The 24,980-nt window shown below is 41.5% G+C and overlaps 1 protein-coding gene across 1 annotated transcript in view; it reads right to left on the reverse strand.

Moving 5' to 3' along the window:
- Positions 1 to 24,980, reverse strand: part of ARMC2 (armadillo repeat containing 2) — a 93,126-nt gene that overhangs the window by 26,785 nt on the left and 41,361 nt on the right. Inside the window, exons 8-12 of the mRNA XM_036318442.1 lie at positions 22,805 to 22,980; positions 17,719 to 17,821; positions 15,795 to 16,018; positions 4,837 to 4,982; positions 556 to 655 (exon numbers count right to left, since the gene is read on the reverse strand). Of these exons, the coding sequence (XP_036174335.1) occupies positions 556 to 655; positions 4,837 to 4,982; positions 15,795 to 16,018; positions 17,719 to 17,821; positions 22,805 to 22,980 (749 nt within the window). The remainder of the gene's footprint in view (positions 1 to 555; positions 656 to 4,836; positions 4,983 to 15,794; positions 16,019 to 17,718; positions 17,822 to 22,804; positions 22,981 to 24,980) is intronic.

The raw sequence follows: 24,980 nt of genomic DNA on the forward strand, positions 1-24,980 counted from the left end.
CATGGTTTTGCCCAATTCATTAAAACCAAATTATTTCCTTTAAATACTTATGTAGAAATTTTGTTTTCTAAATACAAGGTCAAAGAAATAGAGAATTTCAGTGCCAGACGACTTTTTAGAGTATGCCAAGTGTAGGGATATCCCAAACTTCAATTTACATCAGAAGTCCCTACAGTTTTTGTTGATTAGCAGATGGCCAGGCCCCTCCCCACCCATCTGACTCAGTAGGCTTGGGGTGGGGTCTGGAAATAACCAGTGCATCCCCACCTCACTCCATGGTGATTCTTATGTAGGGGAAGAACAAAGCTGTGTTAGTCCACCCACCCCTTCCCTAAATCAGGAATCTCCTACCACATGGACATTTTATTGAGGCTTTTTCTGCCTCAAACTACTCCCTCCCCAACTCTTTGCCTCCTGGGGGGCAGCCCATTACACATCGAATGGAAGTTTCTAATAGAAACCTTTACATTTAAAACATCAAGTCATTCAACATGAGCTTACATGAATACACCGATACAAAGACACACTGAAGAATTAAATGCACGAAGAACTGACCTGCTTCTTCTGATATTTGTTTATCAGATTCAAAAACAAGGCGTAGCATCTGGAATAGTTGGCCAAGGCAATACAGCAGTCACGGTAAGGAGTAAGTTTGCTGCAGAAATGCCAAATGGGAAAATAAAAATAAACTTTGTTTTTCTATAAAATTCAAGTACACATTGTGTAACTTTAAATGCAGGTCTTCAAAGCATTGCCCAGTGCATGAAGAGAGTCTAGAAATAGTCCACACACCAGTCCAGAGAAGCCCGGGAGGTTTGCTGTCTGCTGTAGGCTCTGGGGGCATGGAGTGGGGAAACAAAAAACGTTCTTGGATAAACAGAGACCTGAAGCCTGTAACACATGCATACAGTGGAAATTTTCACAACCCACAAAATCATGGTCCAGGAAATTTAGACAAAATCTGGTTGGATACCAACCAGTGAATCCCCTGGCACCCCACCAGCAGCAAATGTGCTAGGGCAGTGGTTGGCAAACCGCGGCTCGCGAGCCACATGTGGCTCTTTGGCCTCTTGAGTGTGGCTCTTCCACAAAATACCATGTGCGGGTACACACGTACAGTGCGATTGAAACTTCGTGGCCCATGCGCAGAAGTCGGTTTTTGGCCTGGGCGAGTCTATTTTGAAGAAGTGGCGTTAGAAAAAGTGGGGGGGTGTTGGTCGGTCGGGCGAAGGAAGACACAGCGCAGGCGGGCTGTGGGATACGCAGCGCAGGGGAGGCGCCAAATTTCAACAGCACTTAAACGATATAGGTAGGTTAATAACAAGGTACCTACCTATATAATTTAAGTTTAAAAAATTTGGCTCTCAAAAGAAATTCCAATCGTTGTACTGTTGATACTTGGCTCTGTTGACTAATGAGTTTGCCGACCACTGTGCTAGGGGTGCTCACTAGGCTGTTAGGGGTCTACTAATATCAGGCAAAATGGACCAGAAGACAAAAATCCTTAAGAATAGCTTCAAATTTTCTAAAGCAAGCAAGCATGCAAACAAACAAAACCAACAAGGCAATATTGACAAACTTACATCAAATTGGGAGATATTCATAAATTTCTCATTAATTGATAGATTAATAGGTAAAACATCATTACTATTTTAAAAACTTGACCATGTACCAGGCCATTAACAAGTCTCAGTACATTTTTTGAGAATTGGTATCTCACAGATCATATTCTCTGGTCAGTGAAATAAAATTAGAAATCAATATTTAAAATCCATTAAAGACACACTTTTGGAAATTTAAAAACACATAACTTTTGGGTCAAAGAAACATGAAAATAAAAAAAGCACTTAGATACACTATAAATACTACACAATACTACCAATTAACATTGTTGTGTTATGTAACTAAAGCAGTAGTTAGGAAAACAAATAAAGCCTTAAAAGGTTGAAAAGGCAAGAATTGAGTTTCTAACTAAAACAGTTAAAAGAAAAATATACCCAAGGAAAGTAGATAAAATGGATGAATAAGGATGAGAACAGAAGTAATAAGAAAGAAAATAAATATGCAGTAGGGTGGATCAATAAATCTATCGGTTCTGCAAAAAACTGATAAAAATTGGAAAGACTCATAAAAAAAGAGAAACATCATAAATAATCAATATTAGGAATGAAAATCAATATTAACAATAAAGAGGCAGTTAAATAGTGGTGAAATGTATGACCTCTAGAGCTAGACAAGCTGGTTTGAACTGCAACTCTGTGATTTACTAGCTGTGTGGCCCTGGAAGAGCTACCAAACCTCTCTACGCCTCGATTTCCACATGTAAAATGAGGATAATAACTACAGTTTCTATCTTTTAAAGTTGTTATAAGGAGTAAATCAATTAGTAGTTGGCAAGTACTTAGACTATTGCCTGGCATGTAGTAGGCACTATCAAGTATTTGTTAAACAAGTAAAATAAATAAAAAAGGACATAATTAGAGATGGATAAGAGGATATTTAGGACAATATCTCAAAAATGTTGAGTGGCAGTATTTTGTAGTATTTGTAATGTATCTAAGTGATTTTTTATTTTCATGTTTCTTTGACCCAAAACCTAGATAAAATAGACAAATTCACAGGAAAAAATAATTTTTTTTTTTTGAAATTGACACAAAGAGAAATAGGAAATGCGGTTAGGTACTTGACCAATAGAGAAAGTGACTCAGTAGTCAACAATATTCACACATACACACAAGGATAAATAGCTTCTCAAGCAAGTTCTATAAGCTTTTCAAGAAAAAGATGTTTAATTTTCACAAATTCTTCCTGAAAAGCAAAAAGCCCAAAATACTTTCCAACTTGTTTTATGAGGTTCGTGTAAACCTGACATGAAAACCAGATAAGGCCAATATGACAAATGAAAAGTACAGGTCAAGTTAACTCATGACCATAGATGAAAAATCCTAAACTACATGTTAGTGAACTAAACCTAGCAAAATGTAATGGTTTAACATGAAAAAATCTACTACATTAAAATTTTAAAAAAGGAAAACCACACAGCATAGATTCAGGACAAGCATTTAAGAAAACTTAACAGCCCTTCATAGACAAAAATTTTCCTTGGCCTTCTAAAGGGTATCTATAAAAACCTACAACAAATACTGTTTTTAACTGGTAAAACCACAAAAATATTTCCTTTAAAGTCAGGATAAAAGCACTAGGTCAAACACTCTCCAACTTTGTATGGGGCATCCTAAGCAATCTGAGAAGGAAGAGGCGGGGACATGGGAGAAGAGTTGTAACAAATGGGAAAACATTATCCTCCGAGAGAATCTATAGATAAACTCTTACATCTAAAATTCATCAAGATCCATGGATACCTAATAATCAAATATCAATACTATTCCCATATACCAGCAACAACCCATTAGAAAACAATTTTTAAAAGATTACATTCATAATCACAGCAAAATCTATGAAGAAATAAATCTAACAAAAGATGTGCAAAATACTTTTAGAGAAAATTATGAAATGTTATTGAAAGAGATAAAGGAAAAGAAGACATCATAAATGTTTATGGATGAAAGACTCAGTATCATAAAGATGTCAATCTTCCCCCTCCCACCCCAATTACTCTACATACTCAGTGTAGGTCCACGAATAACCCCAAAGGTCCTATCATGGACCTTAGCTGATTCTCCAATTCATAAGGAAGAGAAGAGAAGAATTTGGACTTTAAAGGAAAAAAGAAGTGATGGATTCATCTTATAGCCAGGCAAATTAAATCTGTAATAGTAAAACACTGTCTGCTGGTCTGAGAATAGACCAAATGAATGCGCAGAAACAGACCTACAAGTGTGTGGAACCTTGTGTTTGATTGACTAGACATTTAAAATCAGTGGGGAAAAAAGACGGTGTAGTTGATTAAAGGTGCTGGGACAGTTGACTATTCATCTGAAAGAAAAATTAAATCAGATCCCCAGATGCCACCATACACAAAAATAACTTGATCATTTGCCAGTACGGTGCTTCTAAATGGGAGTTGTAAGTGCCCAGAACAAAGCTCAGGAAAGTGCAGTGCTATGAGATCAAATCTGATGTCACATTCTCAAACTGGGGTCAATCACCAACTCAGTCTTCAGGAAGTTTTCTATTTTTTAAAACAACCACAGTACTAGAGTTCAAGAAAGGGCCAGGTCTCTTGAGAAGGATCATTATGTAAAAACACCAGCAAAGAGCAGTGAGGAGGAAGAATAAATGCATACTTTAAAGATGGTTCTGAAATTTGACATCGTGCTTTGAGGCAACCTGGATTCAGGTGATCATCAGTTCTGCAGTACAGTGCGGACATGACCAGTTTATGTGTGAACCAGAGTTCAGCCAAACAACAGAAATAAAACTTCTATTACAAGTTGTCAGATCAGACTTTCTCAGCAATGATCTCCTTATGGAGTTAAAACCCTTAAAAGATTACAAAAGTATTGTTTCCAAGTATATCAGAAAGTTTGCCATGTTTTTGGAAATAGTTCTTCATCTCCAATAAACTAACGGAAATCTTTGTTTGTTTTGTCTGCTTTGTAAGAACACTAGGATAACTCACAACTCACCAAAGAACTAAAGTGACTTACAATCAATGAGTTTAGAATCATATTAGAAATACATAGGAAATAGAGTCATGGATTTACTAGTAAATCATTTATTCTAAACTTGGGCCATTAGATTTAGCTTTGCTGCTAGGTGAAGTAAGAAGCAAAAATAGGACTCCTTGCAAGCCACACACACAAATATTAAGGATAACCTGAAATCCAAGCATTGGCATTTTTGTAAGGCTACCTTGTTGCTCAGTCTACCTACCTGAATATTCTGGCAATATTGGTGCAGACATCCTTGTCACTCATGTACTGTCCCATCACCCTGCAGAGCTGGGCCAGGGCGCCGATGCTCAGCAACTTACTTCTTGCTAGGGGTGAATCAACCAAATTTCTCAAAGTAGCAGTCATCTAGGATAAAAGCATGTTTGTGTCTTTTTTTAAAAACTGGAAAATATAGCAACACTAATAAGCACAGCACAGTTCATCCCATAAGTTTCATTATATTTGTTATGCATCTCCCACTAGAGAACGTGGGCCTAGGCACAAATAGAATAAAAAGAAAACCAAGAAATGAATACAAAGAAAGCCAGCACTGGTTCACAGGTAAAGAATGAAATATTCATGTTAATAATCAATTAATATACCAAAGCCCCAGGGTAACAGAAATCATCATCTGAGTTTGTCAACAGAAATAAGATCTTTAGTGACTCTGCAACGTGCCATTTCAGTTAAGAAACATCTTGTCCCATAGTCTTATAAGTAGCACCAAGGAATGCTGTGGCCAAAGAATATTTAAGACTGTTAGTTTCATTCATTCTCTTCTAAGAGGGAAGTATTGGTTTTTTGAAAATTTGTCTTATTTTTGTAAAAAAAGTTCAGGAGAGCTATCTACTTTAGCCTTTGTCTAAAAGTAGAGAAGGGAACAACTTAGAAAATCCATAAAGCTAACATAGTTGTTATCTAATAAGTTTAATACGCACTGTGATTTGTCCTTATACAATAGTATAGTCAGGTTACTAGTTAAGAGAGTCAGATCAGGAGTTGGATGGCCTGGCTAAGTTCCAGACCCTCCACTCATTAGCCTGGGTTAGTTAGTTAACCCCCCAGAGCACATTTTTTTCTCATCGGTAAAGTGGGGGTGGTAATAATTGCCATGAAGTTGTGAGGATTCAATGAAATGAGATGTGGGAATGGCGTTGCAGGTGCCAATTACCTAACAACAGCTCAAGAATCCTGGGTTTCATTCCTACCTTTGTTGTGGGACTTCACATCCAAAATGCAGAAGAGAGATCACTGGTCTCACAGTCAAATGATGGAGATTCAAGTCCCAAATCTCCTCCTAGTTATATGACAGAGGCACTCCTCTTTCTCTTGTCACACCCAAATAGTCATCTGGTCTACCTCTTCTCTCCATCACCAGGTCGCTGGTTCAGTTTAAGCCACTTCATCTCTTTCCCACTTCATCTCTACAGCTCACTGATCAGGCTCCTCCCCATCTCTGCCTTGTCAGGTTCCTCTCCCCACAGTGTCTCCCAGAGGGAGCATCTCAAGAGCCAACCTTCCCTGTTCAAAGACCTCCTCTGGCTTCTGGTGGCCTATTGGTCAAAGTCCACATTCTAAAGGCGCTTCACTCTCTACAGTTCACCTCTCCAGGCCCATCATCATCATCTCCTCCCCCTCCTCCTCCTCCTCCTCCTCCTCCTCCTCCTCCTCCTCCTCCTCTTCCCCACCATTTAGACTCTGCACCATACACAATGCCCTCATCATGTCACAATTCCAAGCCTCTGCCCAGAATGTCTTCCTCCATCACACTCCACACCCTTTCTCCAGTCTGCTCACCTCCAGCTCATTTTTTGGACCAACGTGAAGCTCACTTCCCCATGAAGATGTATCAGTGGTTGATCACATCCTCTTCCAGGTTAACAAACCATCCTGTTCACACCCACATCTCACCTATCACAGAATCATAGCTACTTGTTTCATGTACCTTCTCCCATGATGAGCTCCTCTAGGGCACAAACCATTTCTTGTTCCTCTTTCTACTCAGAGGACAACAAACATGTCCACGAAAAGCTGGCTGGATGAAACACAAAAGGAGAAAGAGCAGAGGGGGATAAAGACAGAAAGTGGGGGAGGGAGGGAGATGAAGGGACCAGGGAGACAGAAAGAGAGGCATTTCTCCTTTAAGGAGCCTCTGGCAAGAGAGTGCCTGGATTAGCAGAGGCCTGGTGGCAAACCAGAGTCTGCACCCTGGGGGAGGAGGGTTAGGAAGAGGTCACCGGGCAGATGCAGCCCTGAAGGCCCCGCATTTGGAGAGGCTGGCTGTGAGCCACCAGTCTCACGGCGGGTGTGGGTATGGGGTGAATGCTGAGCCCAATCAAGTGGCTTTTTCTGGGAAAAATGTAAAAAGATCGGTGGGAGGAGAGGCTAGCTAAATACTGTGGTAACAGTAGAGGCGAATTCCAAGTCAACCCACTTAACTCTCAACCTCGGTCCAACTTTTAACAGAGATAAATTTGCGGAAATCATTAATGAGCCCTGTGCTCTGTAGCAGTCTTTGCTTCCAGCCTCCAGGAAAGCCCACCCACTGGGCCTGCAGGAGTTCACCAGAGTCCAAGCCTTATGCTTAAAAAAATGTATCTGTTTCTTTCTTAACTTTTTATTCTAATTCATAATATTCTGGACTCTTACTTGGTTATGCACTTGCCTATTTTATTGTATATAATCTTTTAAACCATCTTAAATACTTTATATAAAAAAAATAGAAGGAAGAGTTAGATGCTTGGTTAGCTTCCTGACTGGAACAATTCCCAACCTCTTAGCTACTCATCAAGATGTAGCAAACTGAAACACATGAGTTTCGATTCTTTTTTTCCCCATGTCTTAATGAGCAGCCCCTTGGGACAGCTATACTGAGTCAGAAGGCAGCCAGTGGGGGGAAGAAAAAAGAGAAGAATGTGGAATTGACAATCCACAAAGAGGATTAATAAAATGTTAAGTGCTCTTCTTTAGTAGAAGTTATCAGATGATGTCTGGGACAAAAGGGGACTGACATTTTTGGTATATATCCAGGAAAAAACATTACAGTGTAATTCTGGTGACTAATCTACTGCTGGAAAATGACTGAGCTACTCTCTACAACGTCATGGTGCTCGCTTTTTTTCTGGGGCAGTTACTTCTCTCTGTATTTCTCCAGATTCCTGGACATAAGTGGTCCTAGCATTGACGCTGCCCCCCAACCCCCCAAAAAAAATCAGAATGTCCCGGTAAAATGCCTGGTGAGCTTGGCAAAGCTGTCCTATCTCACATTGAATTAGTTGAGCCTCAAGTTCTCACTATACAGTCAACATGGGGAGCCCCATTTTAAAAAGAAAAATTATACTGAGACACGATTAGATGATTTATAGAGGCTCAAACAAGCATTTTAACACAACAAAACTAGAAGGCAAAAGATTTGGCATCTATTATTTTCAAATGGATGATAGGTACTTTATTCTCAATTTCAAATTATGTTTGCAATGATTAATTAATTGAAAAACCTTCGAAAAACACAAGAAATCTTAAAAATTTAGATCAGCGGACTTATATGAAAGACAACACAGGCCCAGCAGATGTGGTCCAGTTCCCAGCATTCTCTACGCACAGGATGGACACAAGTAGGGAGGGCTTGGTGGCTCCCCTGAGCTTCCGTGTACTGCTCATTTCCCAGTAGATTACCCTCTCTCTTCCCTTTGTACCATTTACCCGTCAGCGTCCCCAGGCCCTAGGAAACTCACCAGATTCTGCTCCAGGAGGCATTCAGCCATCAGAGCTGCCCCAGATCAGAGGAGCCAGATCACAGGCAACCACAGAACTCCTGTTTTGGTGCATCAGAAGTTCAAAAGGCTTTGTGGCTAGCAAGGGAACTTTGCCATCAATCATGCCATTGTTGGCTGAAGAAATATTTTCCCGATTTTAAAAAAACAGCTTTCAAAGAAATCTTTGGAACATGATGCAATTGAAAATTGTACCATTAATAGTTTGAAAGGTATTTTTCTTCCTCTACCAAAATTAGCATCAAGATTCGGTTTTATTTCTTTTTACACTTTGAATGCTATTATGAAAAGGATTTGAGCAGCTACTTTATGGTTTATAAAGCTAGCTCATGCGCTTGATCTCATTTGCTCCCTAAACCAACCCCAGGAGGCCAACAGAAAGGTAGTATGAGCCTCACTTTTCAGATGAGGAAACTGAAGCCCCACCAGTGACTAGGTAGGTGGGCATCTCAGCCTCCGACTCCCTGTCTGTTGTCTCCCTCACTCCATTTGGCTGTCTCTAAAAGCATTTTATTTTCTCAATCATCTGGAATACCCATAATCAAAAATCCCTCGAGCTTTATTTCAACTGCCAACGGCAAAATGGTTCACTTCCTGCTGATGATGTGACAGAATAAACAGGACAGCCAGAGACCACGAACAGTGTCAAGTGATTTAAGACCAAAGCCACACCATTTTCCAACCTCAGCAAAACCATCCCCCTCTATTCATAAAAGCACATTCAGTTTTTGGATTTGTGCCTAACTGAGACCACATATATGCCAAAGTCTGAGCCTCTGTGGTAACCCAAGAAGTTTCATATTGTCTCATATATGATTAGCACAGTTCTGGCTGAGACAAAAGAAACCAATGACAAGGTGCTGCTATATACATGAAACCACAAGCACCAAAAATTCCCAAGCCTTTCATTGGAGTTAAGGCATATGCATATGAAAGTAATACTAACTCATAATCCTTATAATGCCTGGTGCCTGGCTATGGAGCCTGTTTGGCACATTCCTTCCATGGGTGTTCTATGTCAGCAGGAACAGGTTCTGTCCTCCTCAAACCCTCAGTGTCCTACTTTGAGACTCTAACGTTTGCCTAGGTTTATTATATATCCATTTATTGCCCCACATCGGTTACCTTGGTAAAATGAGTAGGTGGCTGCTGCTTCTAGTCGTGGCTATTATATGTATCACTATAGCTGGCATTTTGAATGACCACTATTTTATTGTATATAATCTTTTAAGCCATCTCAAATACTTTATTAAAAAAAGAAGTAAGAGTTCGATGCCTACATAGATATAAACGATGTACAATGCCAATGCAGTAAAGTAAGGGAAATGAGTCTGAAAAGGCAATGCATTAAGAACTACCAAGGGATTACACCGGTTTTCACAATTCCATGTTAAAGTTAGGGACGTTTCTTTACTGCCACACAAATACAACGAAGGGATGAGGATGAAGCCGCTATGACAGCAGTTGAAAGCAAGTGGCTCTCCCCAGAAATAGCAGGAGCAGGAATACTTATTTCTTGCCTTTGATCTGCCTTTCTGGTGAGGAGACTTCCTTTGGTGTAATACTCCTGGCCCCTCTCCACCTCTCACTTCCTGTTGGTGAGCACAGGTGTCCCCTGCTCCTCCAGGGGTGGCAGCAGACTGAGACTCAGTGGGCAAATCTAATTTGGGGGTTCAGGGTTAGAAAGCATGCCTGCCTCAGCTTAAACTACAATCCTTCAACCATGGTGGTCACTTTCTCCCCTTTCCCATTTGCCTTGGTTTTTCTCTTATTTCCAAGTTCAAAACCACAGACATTATATGTTTAGGGCCTCTGAGTCTCCTCAAATCTTCAGACGTGTTGTGTCTGGAGAGTCTGAGGTAAAATGAGTTGCCTATATGTAGCTCCTTCCCAAGAAAGGGAAGAGCTAGGCTCTGCCTGCCTAGTCTCATGCCCATTGGGCGAGTGGCTGGTTAGTTATACACTCCTGGCTATCCTTCACAGGATACAGGAAACTTCATAAGTAGAAAATAGCTGCCCCCTTCCCACTAACAAATACATCATTAAGAAATTAGCAAGCCTAATAACCAACACCAAAGATTATGACAAAAACACACATGCCATTTTGCCCTGGCCAGTGTTTCTCAGAGGTTAGAGCATCAGCCTGCACAGCGAAGGATCTCAGGTTCAATTCCCAGTCAAAGGCAAGTTCCTGGGTTGCAGGGTGGCTTCCTAGCCTTGGTCAGGCGCCATATGGAGAGGCAACCAATTGATGTGTTTCTCTCTCTCTCTCTCTCTCTCTCTCTCTCTCTCTCTCTCTCTCTCTCTCCTTCCCTCCCTCCCCTCCATTGTCTCTAAAAATCAATGGAAATAATATTGAGTGAGGATTAAAAAAAAAATTTCATCTAATCTCAAAAACAATATGTGAATAATCAAAATACGCCACAGAGCACTCTAGTTAACTGTGTTGCACTCTATCAATTTTCTTGCTTTAGTAACGTAAGATGTCACCACTGGGAGAAGCTGGGTGATGGGTACACAGGACCTCTCCACTATGTTTTCAACATCTTGTGAATCAAATCTATGCTTAGTTCAAAATAAAAAAAAAAAAAGGCAGACCCAAAGAGTAAACACTGTGCATTCCGTTTATATTAAATTCCAGAACAGTAGAGCTTAACTATGACGAAAGGGATCAGAAAAATGGTTCCCTTTGGTGGGGGTGGGTAGGAGAGTGGGAATTACCTGGCAAGAGGTGGGAGGGAATTCCTGAGAAGTCCACATCTTGATGCGGATGCAGATGTGGATTACATGGCTGGATGCTTTTGTCCAAACTCATCAAATATCAGACTGAGCATTTCTCTGTATCGTAATAAATTACAGGCCTCCATGAAAGCAATTAGAAAAGGCACGACCTCCTCTGCTGCTTCCTATCCCAGCAAAGTCTTCCAAAGAGATGCTTCAAATATGTTCTCTGTCTAATCATCCAACCTCTAATAAAATTAGCTGTGTCAATTTAAGAAACATAATCATGGGCATATTTGCTTCCATCTTATAGGTAAGCTGTTCATTTCCTCCAGAAACCAGAGGAAGTTTCCATCAGGTAGAAGTTACTGCCTTGGTCCTGATTCCATGATCTGAAGAGGCAGGTTACCCATAGGCAGGTTAAGCCAGAGAATGAGAGTTAACATACTTTCCAGCTTATGTATTCGTACTTGTAATTTACTTGGTAATGTGTGTGTGTGTGTGTATGTGTGTATACACATACATACATACATAAATGGTCGAAAGAGGTTTTTTTAAACTAGATAAGAATTCAGAAGCTATTGCATAAAAACCAAAAACAGCGTGAACATCTCAATCGGAAAATGGTTGATTATTTGAGGTATTGAAAGAATATTATGCTGCTATTAAAAAGTGCTGGGGTCCAACCCCAGCAGGTCCAGGGGTCCCCAAAGGTGTGGACGGAGTCGGCGAAGAAGGAATGACACGGAGACAGCGTTCAGTTGATCAGCAGCCTAGCCAGGATCTCTAGCCAAGATCTGGTCAGGATCTCCAGCGAAGTTCTGGTTAGGATCTCCAGCCAGGTTCTGTGTCCATGTTCTCTTGCTAGGTTCTCCAGCCAGGTTCTCCAGGTTCTCCAGCCAGGTTCTGTAGCCAGGTTCTAGTCAGGTTCTCTTGCCAATTTCTATCCAGGTTCTGTAGCCAGGTTCTGTGGCAAGGTTCTTCAGCCAGGTTCTGTCTAGTTTCTCCAGCCAAGTTCTGTAGCCAGGTTCTGTTCAGGATCTTTTACCATGTTCTCTCTAGGTTCTGTCTCTAGGTTCTGTTACCAGTTTCTGTCCAGGATCTTTTGCCATGTTCTGTCTCTAGGTTCTGTCTCTAGGTTCTGTGTCCTGTTGTCTTGTTACATCTGTATTTATACCAGTTGATTCCGATCCTATCAATCTCTATTCCAAAGGTTAAGGTGTTTCTTATCTCCATTCCAGGGAGTAAAGATTATGTAGCTTAAGCATGATTGTTCATAGTTAGAGTGATTAATTACCTGCCTGGCACTTAGTTAAGGGGTTTTATTCCCTCTCTAACTTCAGGGGGAAATCCCTACCTGGGGAAACAACCTTTCTCAGAGAGGTGACCTTGGTTAAAACACATAGTGCCAAGAAGGTGAGCAAACATATTAAGAACAGTATGCCATATATGTCAGGTCCCTTGAAACAGCAAGGATGGACCGGCTCCCGGCAAAAAAGAATAAAATAAGTCTATAGAGTTGACTCAAGGGGTTTACTATTGTCAATTGAGAAAAGAGAAGTAATGCATTTCTACATTCTTTTTGAAAACCTACGAGTGTATTAAAAGCTGCTGAGCACCTCAGTGTGAACAGAGTTGGCTAACTGGGTGGACAGAAGGAGAAACAGGGAGAGAAAATAATGATGGAAAACAAGCAAAAACAACTATTAAAAAGAACCTGGTCCATGATAAAAAGCAAGAATTATATAAAATTATACATATGTAAGCATATAAATGCATAAAAATGCTTAGAAGAGTGGTTACTAAAATGTTAGAGGTATGTTATCTCAGGGATAAAGCTGCTTTATTTTTACACTCTTATACCTTTTTTGTATTTTAACTATATATATAGTTAAAATACAAAAAATGTATATATATATATATATATATATATATATATATATATATACAAAATAACCATTTATTGAGGGAAAGTTTGAATAAGTCAATGACACTGGCGGCATGAAAATCATGTTTCTTAAGTAGAATTTTGAATGATTCGTGACTAAAAGAGGTTTTCACAATCTTTTTCAAAATGGAGACAGACCACAAGTCCAAAATTAATAATCATCATAAACACTTTGAGCATCTTTATACCAGGGCCTAAATCTAATTTTTAACACACTTTCTCAAAGGCTTCAAGTGCTCTGAGTGCTTAATCAATCCTCTTTAATTGACAAGCACATTTCAAATCTCATGAATTATTACATCGAAGATGCTATTATCTGACATACAAATGCTATTAAAGAGTAAAATCTCATCTAAAAAAGAATATAGAAGCTGAAGTAGCTCCAATGAAAATAATTTAACTATGAAATTTAATCTGCCACAAAAGAAGTAATAAAACTCTAACACATAATTCATTTTTCCTTCCTGCCCTGGTCATATTAAATGTATTCAGTTTTGTTACCTTCACTCCTATAGTCTCAGGCCTACATGTCATCTACACACCCCCTCAAAGACTATCCACTCAATATCATTAACTTTCTGGGTTTTTTTTTATTGTAGACATAATAGTCATGACATTTACTACCTGTCATCATGAATAATCTCCATCTATATATATAAAACCCTAATATGCAAATAGACCGAATGGTGGAACAACCGAACAATCAAACAACTGGCCACTATGATGTATGCTGACCACCAGGGGGCACATGTGGAATGTGGCAGGCGTCGGCCGCAGTGGGATGGTAGAGCAGGTGAGCGGGGGCGCCAGACCAAGGCAGGGCACCAGTCACTGTCATCAGGGTGAGCCTCTGGTGGTTCCTGAAAATTCTTTGCTCCTGTGTGCTGCAGTCCTGCCTGGCACTCACACCTCCTGCCAGCACCTGCCCTGCTCACATCTGCTGCTGGTACCGGAGCTGCCGCTTGCACCCGCTGCCAGTGCCTGGCGTTAGCCCCAATCACTTGGCGCCGTTAGCGGGTGCAAGTGGTGGCTGCTGGCCCCAATTGCCCCTCAAGGCTTCTCTACCTCCCCTGTTCCTGAGGGGCAATCGGGGCTGGCAGTCACCTCTTGCACCTGCAGCCAGCACTGAAGCCACTGCTCGCACCCACTGCTGGCACCGGCCCCAATCACTCCACACCATCAGTGGGTGCAAGTGGTGGCGGCGGGAGTGGGGCTGCTAGCAGGGAGGGGACCGGCGGTGCAGAGGATGGGCCGAGACCCACCTCTGTGCCCACCGCAGCCTCGCAGCCCACAGTTCCTTTTAAGGTGCACAAATTTGTGCACTGGGCCCCTAGTCCCATATAATAAAAGAGAAACATGCAAATTAACCATCCCTCCGCCATGCTCAAGCCATGCCCACAAGCCACGCCCACCAGCCAATCAGGAGCAAGTATGTAAATTAACACAAGATGGCGGCAGCCACAGAGCTGGAGCAGCAGGAGGCTTGGGTTGCCCCCAGCGATGGAGGAAGCCAAGCTTCCTGCCTGCCCTGGCTGGCCCAGCTCCGCTCAAGGCTACAAAGTTTCAATTATAGAAGATAAATAAATCCCAGAAAAAAGAAAAAAGGAGAGGTTGGGAGCTTGGGTCTCCGGGGGGCATGGCCAGCCTGAAAACGGCCCTCAGCCCCTCACCCAGGCTGGCCAGGCACCCCAGCGGGACCGCCCCCCCCCCGGAAGGGGCTATGGGCAGCCTGAAAATGGCCCTCAGCCCCTCACCCAGGCTGGCCACACCCCCATGGGGTGAGGGTCCCTGCTGGGGGGCTTGACCAGCCTGCAAACAGCCATCAGCCCCTCACCCAGGCTGGCCAGGCACCCCAGCAGGACCCCCAACCAGATCTGGGACACCCTTCAGGGCAAACCAGCTGGCCCCCACCCGTGCACCAGGCCTCTATCCTATATAATAAAAACGTAATATGTAAATTGACCCTAACAGCAGAACGACTGGGAATGACTGGTCAGTATGGCACACACTGACCACCAGGGGGCAGACGCTCAATGCAGGAGCTGCCCTCTGGTGGTCAGTGCGCTCCCACAGGGGGAGCTCTGTTCAGCCACAAGCCAGGCTGATGGCTGCCAGCACAGGAGTGGTGGCAGGAGCCACTCCCGCCTCTTCAGCAGCACTAAGGATGTCCGACTGCAGTTTAGGTCTGCTCCCCACTGGCAAGTGGACATCTCTTGAGGGCTCCCAGGCTGCCAGAGGGATGTCTGACTACCAGCTTAGGCCCGATCCCCCGGGGAGTGGGTATAAGCCAGCAGGTGGTCATCCCCCGAGGGGTCCCAGACTGTGAGAGGACACAGGTTGCACTGAGGTACACCCCCTCAACAAGTGCACAAATTTTTGTGCACTGGGCATCTAGTATAATTATAATTCTGATTATAACATGCAATTGTTTTGCAGAGAGGCACTGCTTTTTCATGGTTCCAGGCCTTCTTTCTCTGCAGGGTAGTGGAAAATTTGTCTGCAAGCTGTGTGGACAGCTGCTCCATGAAAAGCCTTGGAATAGCTTTTCCAGGGGAAATGGGCACACACAGGGAGGAGATAGGGCAGTGACTGCTGCCCTTGATCCTCAAGGCCAGGCACTCCCGCCTAGCTGTAGGCAACAGCCCACCTGTTAACACATTCACCTGGCATGTAACTGTTACTAGGTAACATGAAAACTATTTTAACACATCTTACCTTTTCAAGTAAAATACTTACTTGGACTAACAAGTGGCCTGAATTGGGCAAACAGGTACCACATTTATTGGCATTCTCATTTATTTGCTCTATCAAATTCATCAGTATTTCCACAGCACCTTTGCTGATCATTTCATTAAGAAATCCTGGATTTCCAGAAATAAATTTGATAGTCCCCATACAGTATAAAAGAGCTTCAGTGTTAGTTTGCAGGTCTTCACTTCTCAGGACCTCCAATAATGATTCTGTCAAAAAGATGGATTATTACAAATGTATGATTATAACAGCTGGAGAGAGACATAGTAAAGTGTTTGTTGTGAACATCAAAGACAATTTGTAGAATGTTAGTCAGAACCTACAGTCGAATGTTTGTTATGGGTTATTGATAGGTATAAAGAGGAAAGTCTACCTTTAGCTAAATCTTCATAATAGTAAAAACAGAAGGAAGGGATTATATATATATAAATAAAAGGCTAAGCGACTGTCTAACCAACAGACCATCCGACTGGCCAGTAGGTATGATGCGCACCGACCACCAGGGGGCAGATGCTCAATGAAGGAGCTGCAGAGCAACAGCAGCTTTGCAGAGTGCCCTCTTGCACTCCCTTGGGGAATGTCATAGAGCTGGTTTGGGCCAGATCCCTGCAGGCCAGGCTGAGGGACCCCATCTGCCGAAGAGACCCCACTCACTCTGCAGATGCCCTTTGAGCCATGGTGCTGCCCCAGGTGTGCCGGCCAGGGAGGGATAGCAGGAGGTTGGCTCCAGGGCATATCCGGCCATCTCGCCCAGTCCCACCCCACCCACCACCTTTTAATTAATTTCCTTTCAGTGTGCATAAATCCGTGCACTGGGCCACTAGTATATAAATAAGAAAGTGTTCTTTGAATGCCATTCCTTGCCTCTTACTTACACTTACTAACTAGCCTTGTTTTTGGTTGCAAATATTTTGAGCTATTAACTTATTATTAAAGCAATTTAAGAGTTACATTTCAACAAACCATTTAAAATATACCAGTTGTTGTATGAATGGGAAATTAATCAAGATAGAATCTTTTTAAAAAATCTCAATCACCATAGAAAGGAATGCTTCAAATATGACAGCCACCCTTTCCCAAGACAACTTAAGAACATCCATCCAAAAACATACAATACTAGGTTTTAGGAGTGATCTAAGCAAGCCTGATAAGGCTAATCATGCCTATCTCACGTTTTATTAATATTAATGTGATCATTTGTCAGAATCTTTCTTTGTTTTTAGTCTACAATTCTCAATGAGCTGATTCACTGACATTTCTTCCAGTACTGGGCTTGTCCGTGTTTGCTGGGATAAAAAATAGATGAAGAACATTTATCCTATGTTGCAAAAAGAGGACTCAAAGTATTTTCCATGCTGCCTTCTTTTAGATCAGCAATACTATTTCATAAAAGACTTCTATTTAGGTAGCTATTAAAGCATCTTAATTATTTAAGGGCATGTCAAGAATTAGACCATATTAACTAGATAGAGTAAAATTCTCTATCTACATATTTGAAACACATTTGAGACACTTTGATGTCAAATTTCTATAATAGTTACAGATGTCTTCCAAGTTTTAGTCATTCCTACTACATCAAAAGGCTGAAATGTTAATTATGTCAATACTATATGAAATGTGGTGGCTTTTTAAAATAGTAAATCCAAGACCAGGAAATGAATTTTTAAATAGTGAACATTTTGCAAAGTCACATAATGGTACGCAAGCATTAAAAAAATAGCAGGCAATCCTTCTAAGCTCCAAAGGATATATTAAATGGAATGTGGAAAACATAGGAAAAGAACAGAGTAAAAATAGGTATCACATAACTTCTGATAATACTAGAGAATAAAATACTCTAGCTATCGCTAATCGTAACTTTGCTCTCAAGTGCAACATTTGGTCAATGGTAGCACTGAGTGATACTCACCCAGAATGCCGTCACTTTGAATCAGAGAATCATTCTTCTCACTCCTGCTAATTTTAAATATAAGTTTGCAGACATTGAGAAGATTCTTTCTACTCACTTTAAGCTGCAGAGAAAGAGAACACATTTCTATTATGGATGGAAATAAAGACGTCATACATTTTTTAACACAAATCTGATTTTAAAGGTTGAGCAAGAGTTGATTGTTTGTGTGTGTTTTTTTAATCCTCACCCTAGGATTTTTCCATTGATTTTAGCAAGAGTGGAAGAGAGAGGGAAAGACAGAGAGAGATATCGACGTGCGAGAAACACATCGATTGGTTGCCTCCTGCAAGTGCCCAGACCAGGGCCCCAGGCCGGGGAGGAGCCTGCAACAGAGGTATGAGGTACGTGCCCTTTACCAAAATCAAACCCTGGACCCTTTGGTCTGCAGGCTGACGCTCTATCCACTGAGTCAAACCGGCTAGGGCTCAGCAAAAGTATTTTGAAAACAAAGTAAAGTTCTAAAGAAATTAACTTTTAAAAGTTCTGGCCACAATATTTGCCAACCATCTAATATGAACAATATTTAGAGTAAGCGCATTTTAATAATAAACATTTATTTTTACTTCATAAGGTCTCATGCTTATATGTGAGATTACTAGTTACTCTTTAAAGAATATATGAGGAAAAAAAGGGGACATGATGTTGATAAATTTAATTAAGTTGACTAATTGCTTTAAAACACAAAAGTAAAGAAAGATAGATACAGATTTCAGATTAAACTACCTTCGAAAGCACAATGGAGGTGAAAGAAAAGAAGGGGAAGTATGATTCTCTTTATCATTTGTGTAAAATAAAATTAAAAAGTCATTCTTTCATTAGATAATATATGTATTTATTTTTAAGAGGTATTTCTGGAATGCTTTGAGATAATAATGACACATAAAGTTCAAAGTTTAAAATTACCTTCCAAATCACACAAAAGTATTCAAGTAACTTTTGTGGGCAATAAGGAAGTATACTTTTTTTAAAAACACAGTATAGGAGGACTAACTAAATTAGCTGTGTGTTTATCTAAAATAGTAGAAATTAAAAAGAAAAATCCTAAACGTCCAATATTAAAAAAATCCCAATATTAGGGAAAAATTTAATAAATTGTGGAACATCAATACTAGTCATATTAAGCAGTTATAAAAAGCATAACTGTGAACACTATGTTTAAAAAGAAAGACATCTATAAGCTATTATAAGATGGAAATATGATGTACCCTCATTGCAAGACTGTAAAATATGCTTGTAGGAAAGAGGTCATCTGAACAAATAAATGTATCTGTGTGAAAAAGATGGCATATGGGTCATTATTTTATTCTTAAAAAATATATTTTGAATTATCTTTAAATATCATTTATTAAAGAGTTTTCAGTTATTTTTTAAAAATTAATGGAATTTGTCATACATATTTTTAGATTTGTTCTGTGTCTGGCCCATAAATATTATTGAGCTCCAAGTGTGTCCCTGGCCCTGCAGTGTTTGCTATAGGAGACACTGTGATGAATTCGGTCAGCCCCATCTGGAGGGGCAGAGGGAGGGAGCGTTACCCTCTTTCTGCTTCCTGCTCTGGGCCCTTTACCTGCGATCTCAGAGCCACGCTGCATATCAGCTGCTGTCATTCCCATTTTGCAACTGAGGAGTCTGCTCCTCAGACAGGTCATGTCAACTTAGCTTGGCATCGCCTGGTTGTGTATTAGAAAGGCAGGATCCCAGGCCCACCCAGCAGGACTGAATCAGAATCTGCATTTTAACAAGCTCCCCAGGGGATCATGTGCACATTCCAGTCTGAGAAGCCCTGTTGAGTAAGCCTCAGAAACTATGGACAGATCTTGTAACAGAAATCTAGCCTGGCCGGTGTTGGTTGAGCATTGGTCTGTGCACCCAGAGGTTGCCTGTAAGATTCCTGGTCAGGGCACACGCCCAGGTTGAGGCTTGATCCCCGGGGTGGGGGGCGGAGGGGCATGGTGTGTGTGTGGTGTGTGCAGGAGGCAGCCGATTGATGTTTCTCTCTCTCTCTCCTTCTCCCTTCCCCTCTCTCTAAAATTAATAAAAACATTAAAATACTTTTAAAAAGAAAATATAATGTCCTTAATATTTGGGAATATATTTTAATCTGTCAGCAGTGTTCTATTACATTGTGAGATTCTGAGGTCAAAATCATGGTGTCTTATTCTTTTTACGGTGGTAGGTAGCATGTGTTGTATATGTAATAAAGCTTCTCGAATACAACTCACCTCACCCTACCAGCCAAGTCATAGAATTTTAGTGAAAAGTGGCAAAGTGAAACAAACAAACAAAAAACAGTGTCAGAGTTTTCATTAAAGAAAACAACAAATAACTCGCAAGTTCCAAGTTTGCCATAAGGTCAACTTATAGTCAAAGCATATTCCTACACCTTCTCTTTTGATAACTGCAAAATCATGACTTTGAGACATGAAAAGATAACAAAACATTAAATTACATGCAAGGAATATACGCTACCTTACACGCAACAGCACCCCCCGCCCAGCGCTGCCCATTTCCTGAACTCGGGCTTGTTTTCTTCCCACAGTACCCCGGCCCCCCGGGCACTTGGTGTGTTTACCGTCTGTCTCTCCTGCCACAGTGCCAGCCCCGAGGCCAGGGGCTGTGTTATTCACTCATATTTCCAGTGTCAAGAGGCCCTGGCACGGACTCGGTTCCTTTAATGGGGTGTTTTTCTTATGTTAAAAATAGTAGTCGTTTCTATTTAAAGCAAATTTGGCAAATTAAAGAGAAGCCTAAAAATCACTCATAATCCTACCACTGTATATAATCACTGTTGACATACTGGCATTTCTTTTCCGTTTTTCCCGTTTTATAGGGCGCTAGGTTTTTCCTCCTGCTGAATATAATTACATTCACACTGTATAATGTTTATGCTCTAAAAAAAATCTTAATATAGACTGATATGTTTTTGTAAGATTTTTCAACACAAAGATGAAAATTAAAATGGTCTGACAAACCCCCACTTAACCAAAGGATGCAAGAAATCAGAACAACTAACATGATGCTCACTGAATTTTTTTAACTATAAATAATTCAAAATGCCTCAATTGTTGCATTAAACTGATAGGTAAAATAAAGGTAGGCGGAAAGAAGTTATTAGAACCTTCTTAGTCCTATATATCATTAGTTTTAGGCCGACTCTTTTCAACAGCTTTTTATGTGGTCTTTTTATTTTTTAATTTAATTAATTAATTAATTAATTAATTAATTTTTTTATTGCTTAAAGTATTACAAAGGGTATTACATATGTCTCCTTTTTCCCCCCATCCTTGACAATCCCCTGGCCTCCCCTACCCCCCAGTGTCTTAAGTCCATTGGTTATGTGATCTTTTTAAAATCTACGTAGAACCCCATCGCCGAGGCCTAAGCAAAACAATGTCTTGCCTGGGACATGACAGGAGAGTCAGGAGGCAGAGGGGACGTTGGACCCGATGGCCTTGAAGGTCCTTCCTGACCTCGTGGGCTCAGAGCTCATCAGAGGGGCCAGCCTACCGTCTCTGCGCTCCGGAGTGTAGCCCAGCCAGCCCTGCCCGATTCTGCCAGGCAGCCAGTCACAGAGAGGGCGCCATCTAACACACGTTTCATTCAGAGCATGCTCACTGCCCGGCAGGTCACTGAGCTTTTTGCTCTAAAATAGTTAACTTGTGCCATGTGTACAATTAATTTGAATGGCACCTTGAATAACCAAAATAACACTTTCTCTGCAATGCATTAACAAATTCATGGCATTTTCTGTCTCTCTCTTGCTCTCTGGCTTACTAATTTTGTTGGCGTGGCCTGGACAAATGTCTAGGATCTAGGTAGGAAACCAAAGGCCATCCCTGGGAGCGGGCAGCTACACCGGCAGGGCCCTCCAGCCTCACACCGGGGCTCTCCTGGGCCAGACAGTGAACCAGATCCAGGGCCCAAAAGGGAGCCGGACAAGCACGCTGACGTCCTTTCACCTCCACTAACAGCTTTGACTTCGGAAGTCCTCCCTGTGGTTTATGCTCCTTTTGTTTCACTAAAGCGATTGATCAATTATCATCAATGAAAAGGGATTCAAATACTACTGACATCACTATTTCAAAGAAGGGCTGCTTTCTGAGTCATATGTCATATCACAGTTTTTACAGGGAGGGTGAACAGTTTGGGATGACAGCTTAAATAAAACTGTAGCTGCTCCAAAAAAAAAAAACTACACTGGACATACAGCCAGAATATTTTGCTGCATGAAAGACACCACAATAAGAAACGGTGGACACACTTCCTCACTGTCAGTAAGTATGCCAGCGCTTACTCTCGCGGTGTGCTTTAAGGCTTTAAATGCTATAAGTTATGGGCTGTTACCCTAATAGCTTTTACTTTTATGAAACTGGGTAGACAAAGCTTCGTTTGTTTTAGCGGCTCTCTCAGAACATTCTATAATACTTGTGCCTTATCTTTTGGTTCCAACTGTTTATGGCTATGACAACAAGGTGGTCCCCTCATACAATGATATCATTTTGTTTGAGACAGAATTTTTACGCTTTTATGTGGTGTCTGGCCTTTTCTTCCAACACCTCTCAGGAGCCATCTGTGACCACCTTCCCACGACCACATGCAGCTGTTTCTCTGCTTCACGCTGGCTCACAAAGCAGCTGGCCCTTGTGCCCCGGGCCCAAGTCATCTTAAGTTATTGATTAAATGCTGTGGCAAGCCGAGCGCCCGGCAGAAACTGCAGGGCAGAAACCGCCGCCTGCACGTCGATCCTGAGCTCCAGTCAGGTCATCAGAGCAGCTGTCTTGAATGTGTTTGCCTATTGTCCCGTTTCCTAACCCAGCCACAGTCCACATGTTAGAGTTCATTAGAACATTTTCTGGGTCCTCGGCCTTAGTTCCTTAGTACATTCTAGTCAAATTCTGGGATATCGGTTTATTACCTGAACTTCTTTCAACATTCTAAATGAACACACCGCATTGCTAACCAATTTGGTGGTATTTACCAGCAGAGCATTAAACAACACTTTCATGTGCTACCGTCTACGAGACCAGAGGGAAGAAAAACTTACTGCAAGAATAAGTTTTGCCAGTTTAAGGCTGAGCGGGTCTGAGCCAACATCAACTAGTTTATACAGGGTCTTCAGGAGATGACTCCTTCTCCTGAATTTCTTTCCAAGCATGTTTTCTTCCTCTAAAGTGCGATGGAGTCGTGTGCAAGCAGCACAAAGCAGTTCCGTGTCTTCCTCTGTCAGGGCAAAGAGAGGCAGGCAGCACTGACTAATTAGGGTCAAGTTTTCAAGTGTGTCCAGCACAGACAGTATAAGTGAAAACCCCATAATTATCTCCCCGGACATCTTCAAATGCCTCAACGAGGCCCTTCCCCTCTCTTAGCACTTTCATCTACCCAATTTCTTTTCATCTCATTGTTGCATCTCTTACCATGCCGACTTGTTTACTAACCAGTCAGTTAGCTTGCCTAGCACACACAGTCTTTAGGAGAGCATGTTAACGAGTGGAATGGAACCCACTTTGGTTGGTCTCCTTCGTTCTAAAGGCCTCCCCCTCAGCCAGGGCTCTGTGTGGGCTCATGGAAGCAGACCATTCACATCCCCACCGCTAACCCTTTGGGGCGCAGTCTACTGGCCCAGAATGTTCTTCTCCTTGTTCCTACTGATTCTGGCTCTTAAAGGCTCTGTTGAGGTTCTGGCTCATCCAGAAAAGGCGCGCTAATCCACATACAACAAATGCTACCTTGTACTATTATTTCCACAGCTCTGTAGGTGATGCTGTGTGATATGTCCAGTGCCCTCCAACAGACGTCATGCTAAGTGAGCAGGGATCCTGTCTCACACGTTTGTATCAATCGTGCATGGAGCAGTGAGAATGGAGCCTGTGACATAGCCTAATACATACTCATTTCCTAATATATCTGTTGTTAAAAACAATGATCGATATTTTTTGTGTGTGTGAGAATAATGCTCATTAGTGAGAACAGAGGCTCAAATGAAACAAAATCTCAAAATGTCCCCACACCCACCATCATTTGGAGGTGGTTATTAGAAAAGGGGAGAATATGAAAAGAGACTTTTGTTAGGAAGCAGGGAGGCCAGAACACTTCATTTTGTAATTAGAAGTCTGAGGAAAGCCATCTCTTAAAGTGGCAGCCACACTAACAGGCATGTAAGGGAGAAAAGCAGACACGGAATGTGAGGAGAAATACACGGATCCAAGTTCCACAGTATTCCGTTGAAAAATATTATCTCTGATAGATTCCATCACAAAATTTAAAACTAGGAAACCAATCTTAAATAAATACCATAATGTGCTCTTAAAAGCCCACATAGAGGAAGTGTGCGCCTGCAGAAGGAAATGACTCAGGCCATTTTTAGCTCTTTTCAACAATAACATCTAAGAAAAAATTTAAAACCTCAATAGCAAAGTAACCTTCAATGCCTTTCAGTTATGCATTTCAATAAATGAATTGATGGGAAATGACTTAGACTGACTTTAAATGCAGGGAAAGACCTGAGCTCTATTGTGAAAAACACTTTTGTCTTGTTGTTTTCTTCTTCTGTAACTGGCAGTCTCTTCAAACCCGAGGCCAGTGGGTTCAGACTTCAAGGCATTCCCCTAACGCCCCCTCCACCGAGCCTTCAACCTGGTGGGTTCTACTCCAGGGCATCTGTTTCAGCTTAAAATTAAAAAATAAGGCTCAAGGGCCAAGTTTTAAAACGATTGATCAAATGAACACTTGATACCAGTTGGCTTGTTATCCATGCGACAGAGCCTCAAAACACAACTTGCATCTAAGAGCTATCAAGATTTTTAAGGGGCTAAAGCTAGGGAGTGAAAGTTTGATGAATGATATAAAACAGCATCGTCTCAAAGTACCCCTCCCCCATAATATACTTATTAATTACAAGAGGGGAAATAGTGATTTTACAATAGAAAAACTATAAGTTGTGCAGACTCACTTCCTGAAAGGCTTACGTAGTATCTGGGGGATCTGGGGGAAGAACATACAGGATTTCTTTGTACTATGCTTGCAACTTCTCTATAAGCCTAAAATTATGTCAAAAAGTAAAAAAAGAAAAAGAATCTCAAAGGATCAAGTAACCCAGCCCTGCCCCTTTTGCTGTTAAAGTCGGCAGACACCAACTTCCTCAAGTGGTCAGAGTTCACCTCCCCAGCAATGGACCAAGTCAGCATCACATGCCTCCTAATAGGATGCACTGAGGACATAGC

Source organism: Myotis myotis, unplaced genomic scaffold (genome assembly GCF_014108235.1).
Source record: "Myotis myotis isolate mMyoMyo1 unplaced genomic scaffold, mMyoMyo1.p scaffold_m19_p_7, whole genome shotgun sequence".
Lineage (NCBI taxonomy): Eukaryota > Metazoa > Chordata > Mammalia > Chiroptera > Vespertilionidae > Myotis > Myotis myotis.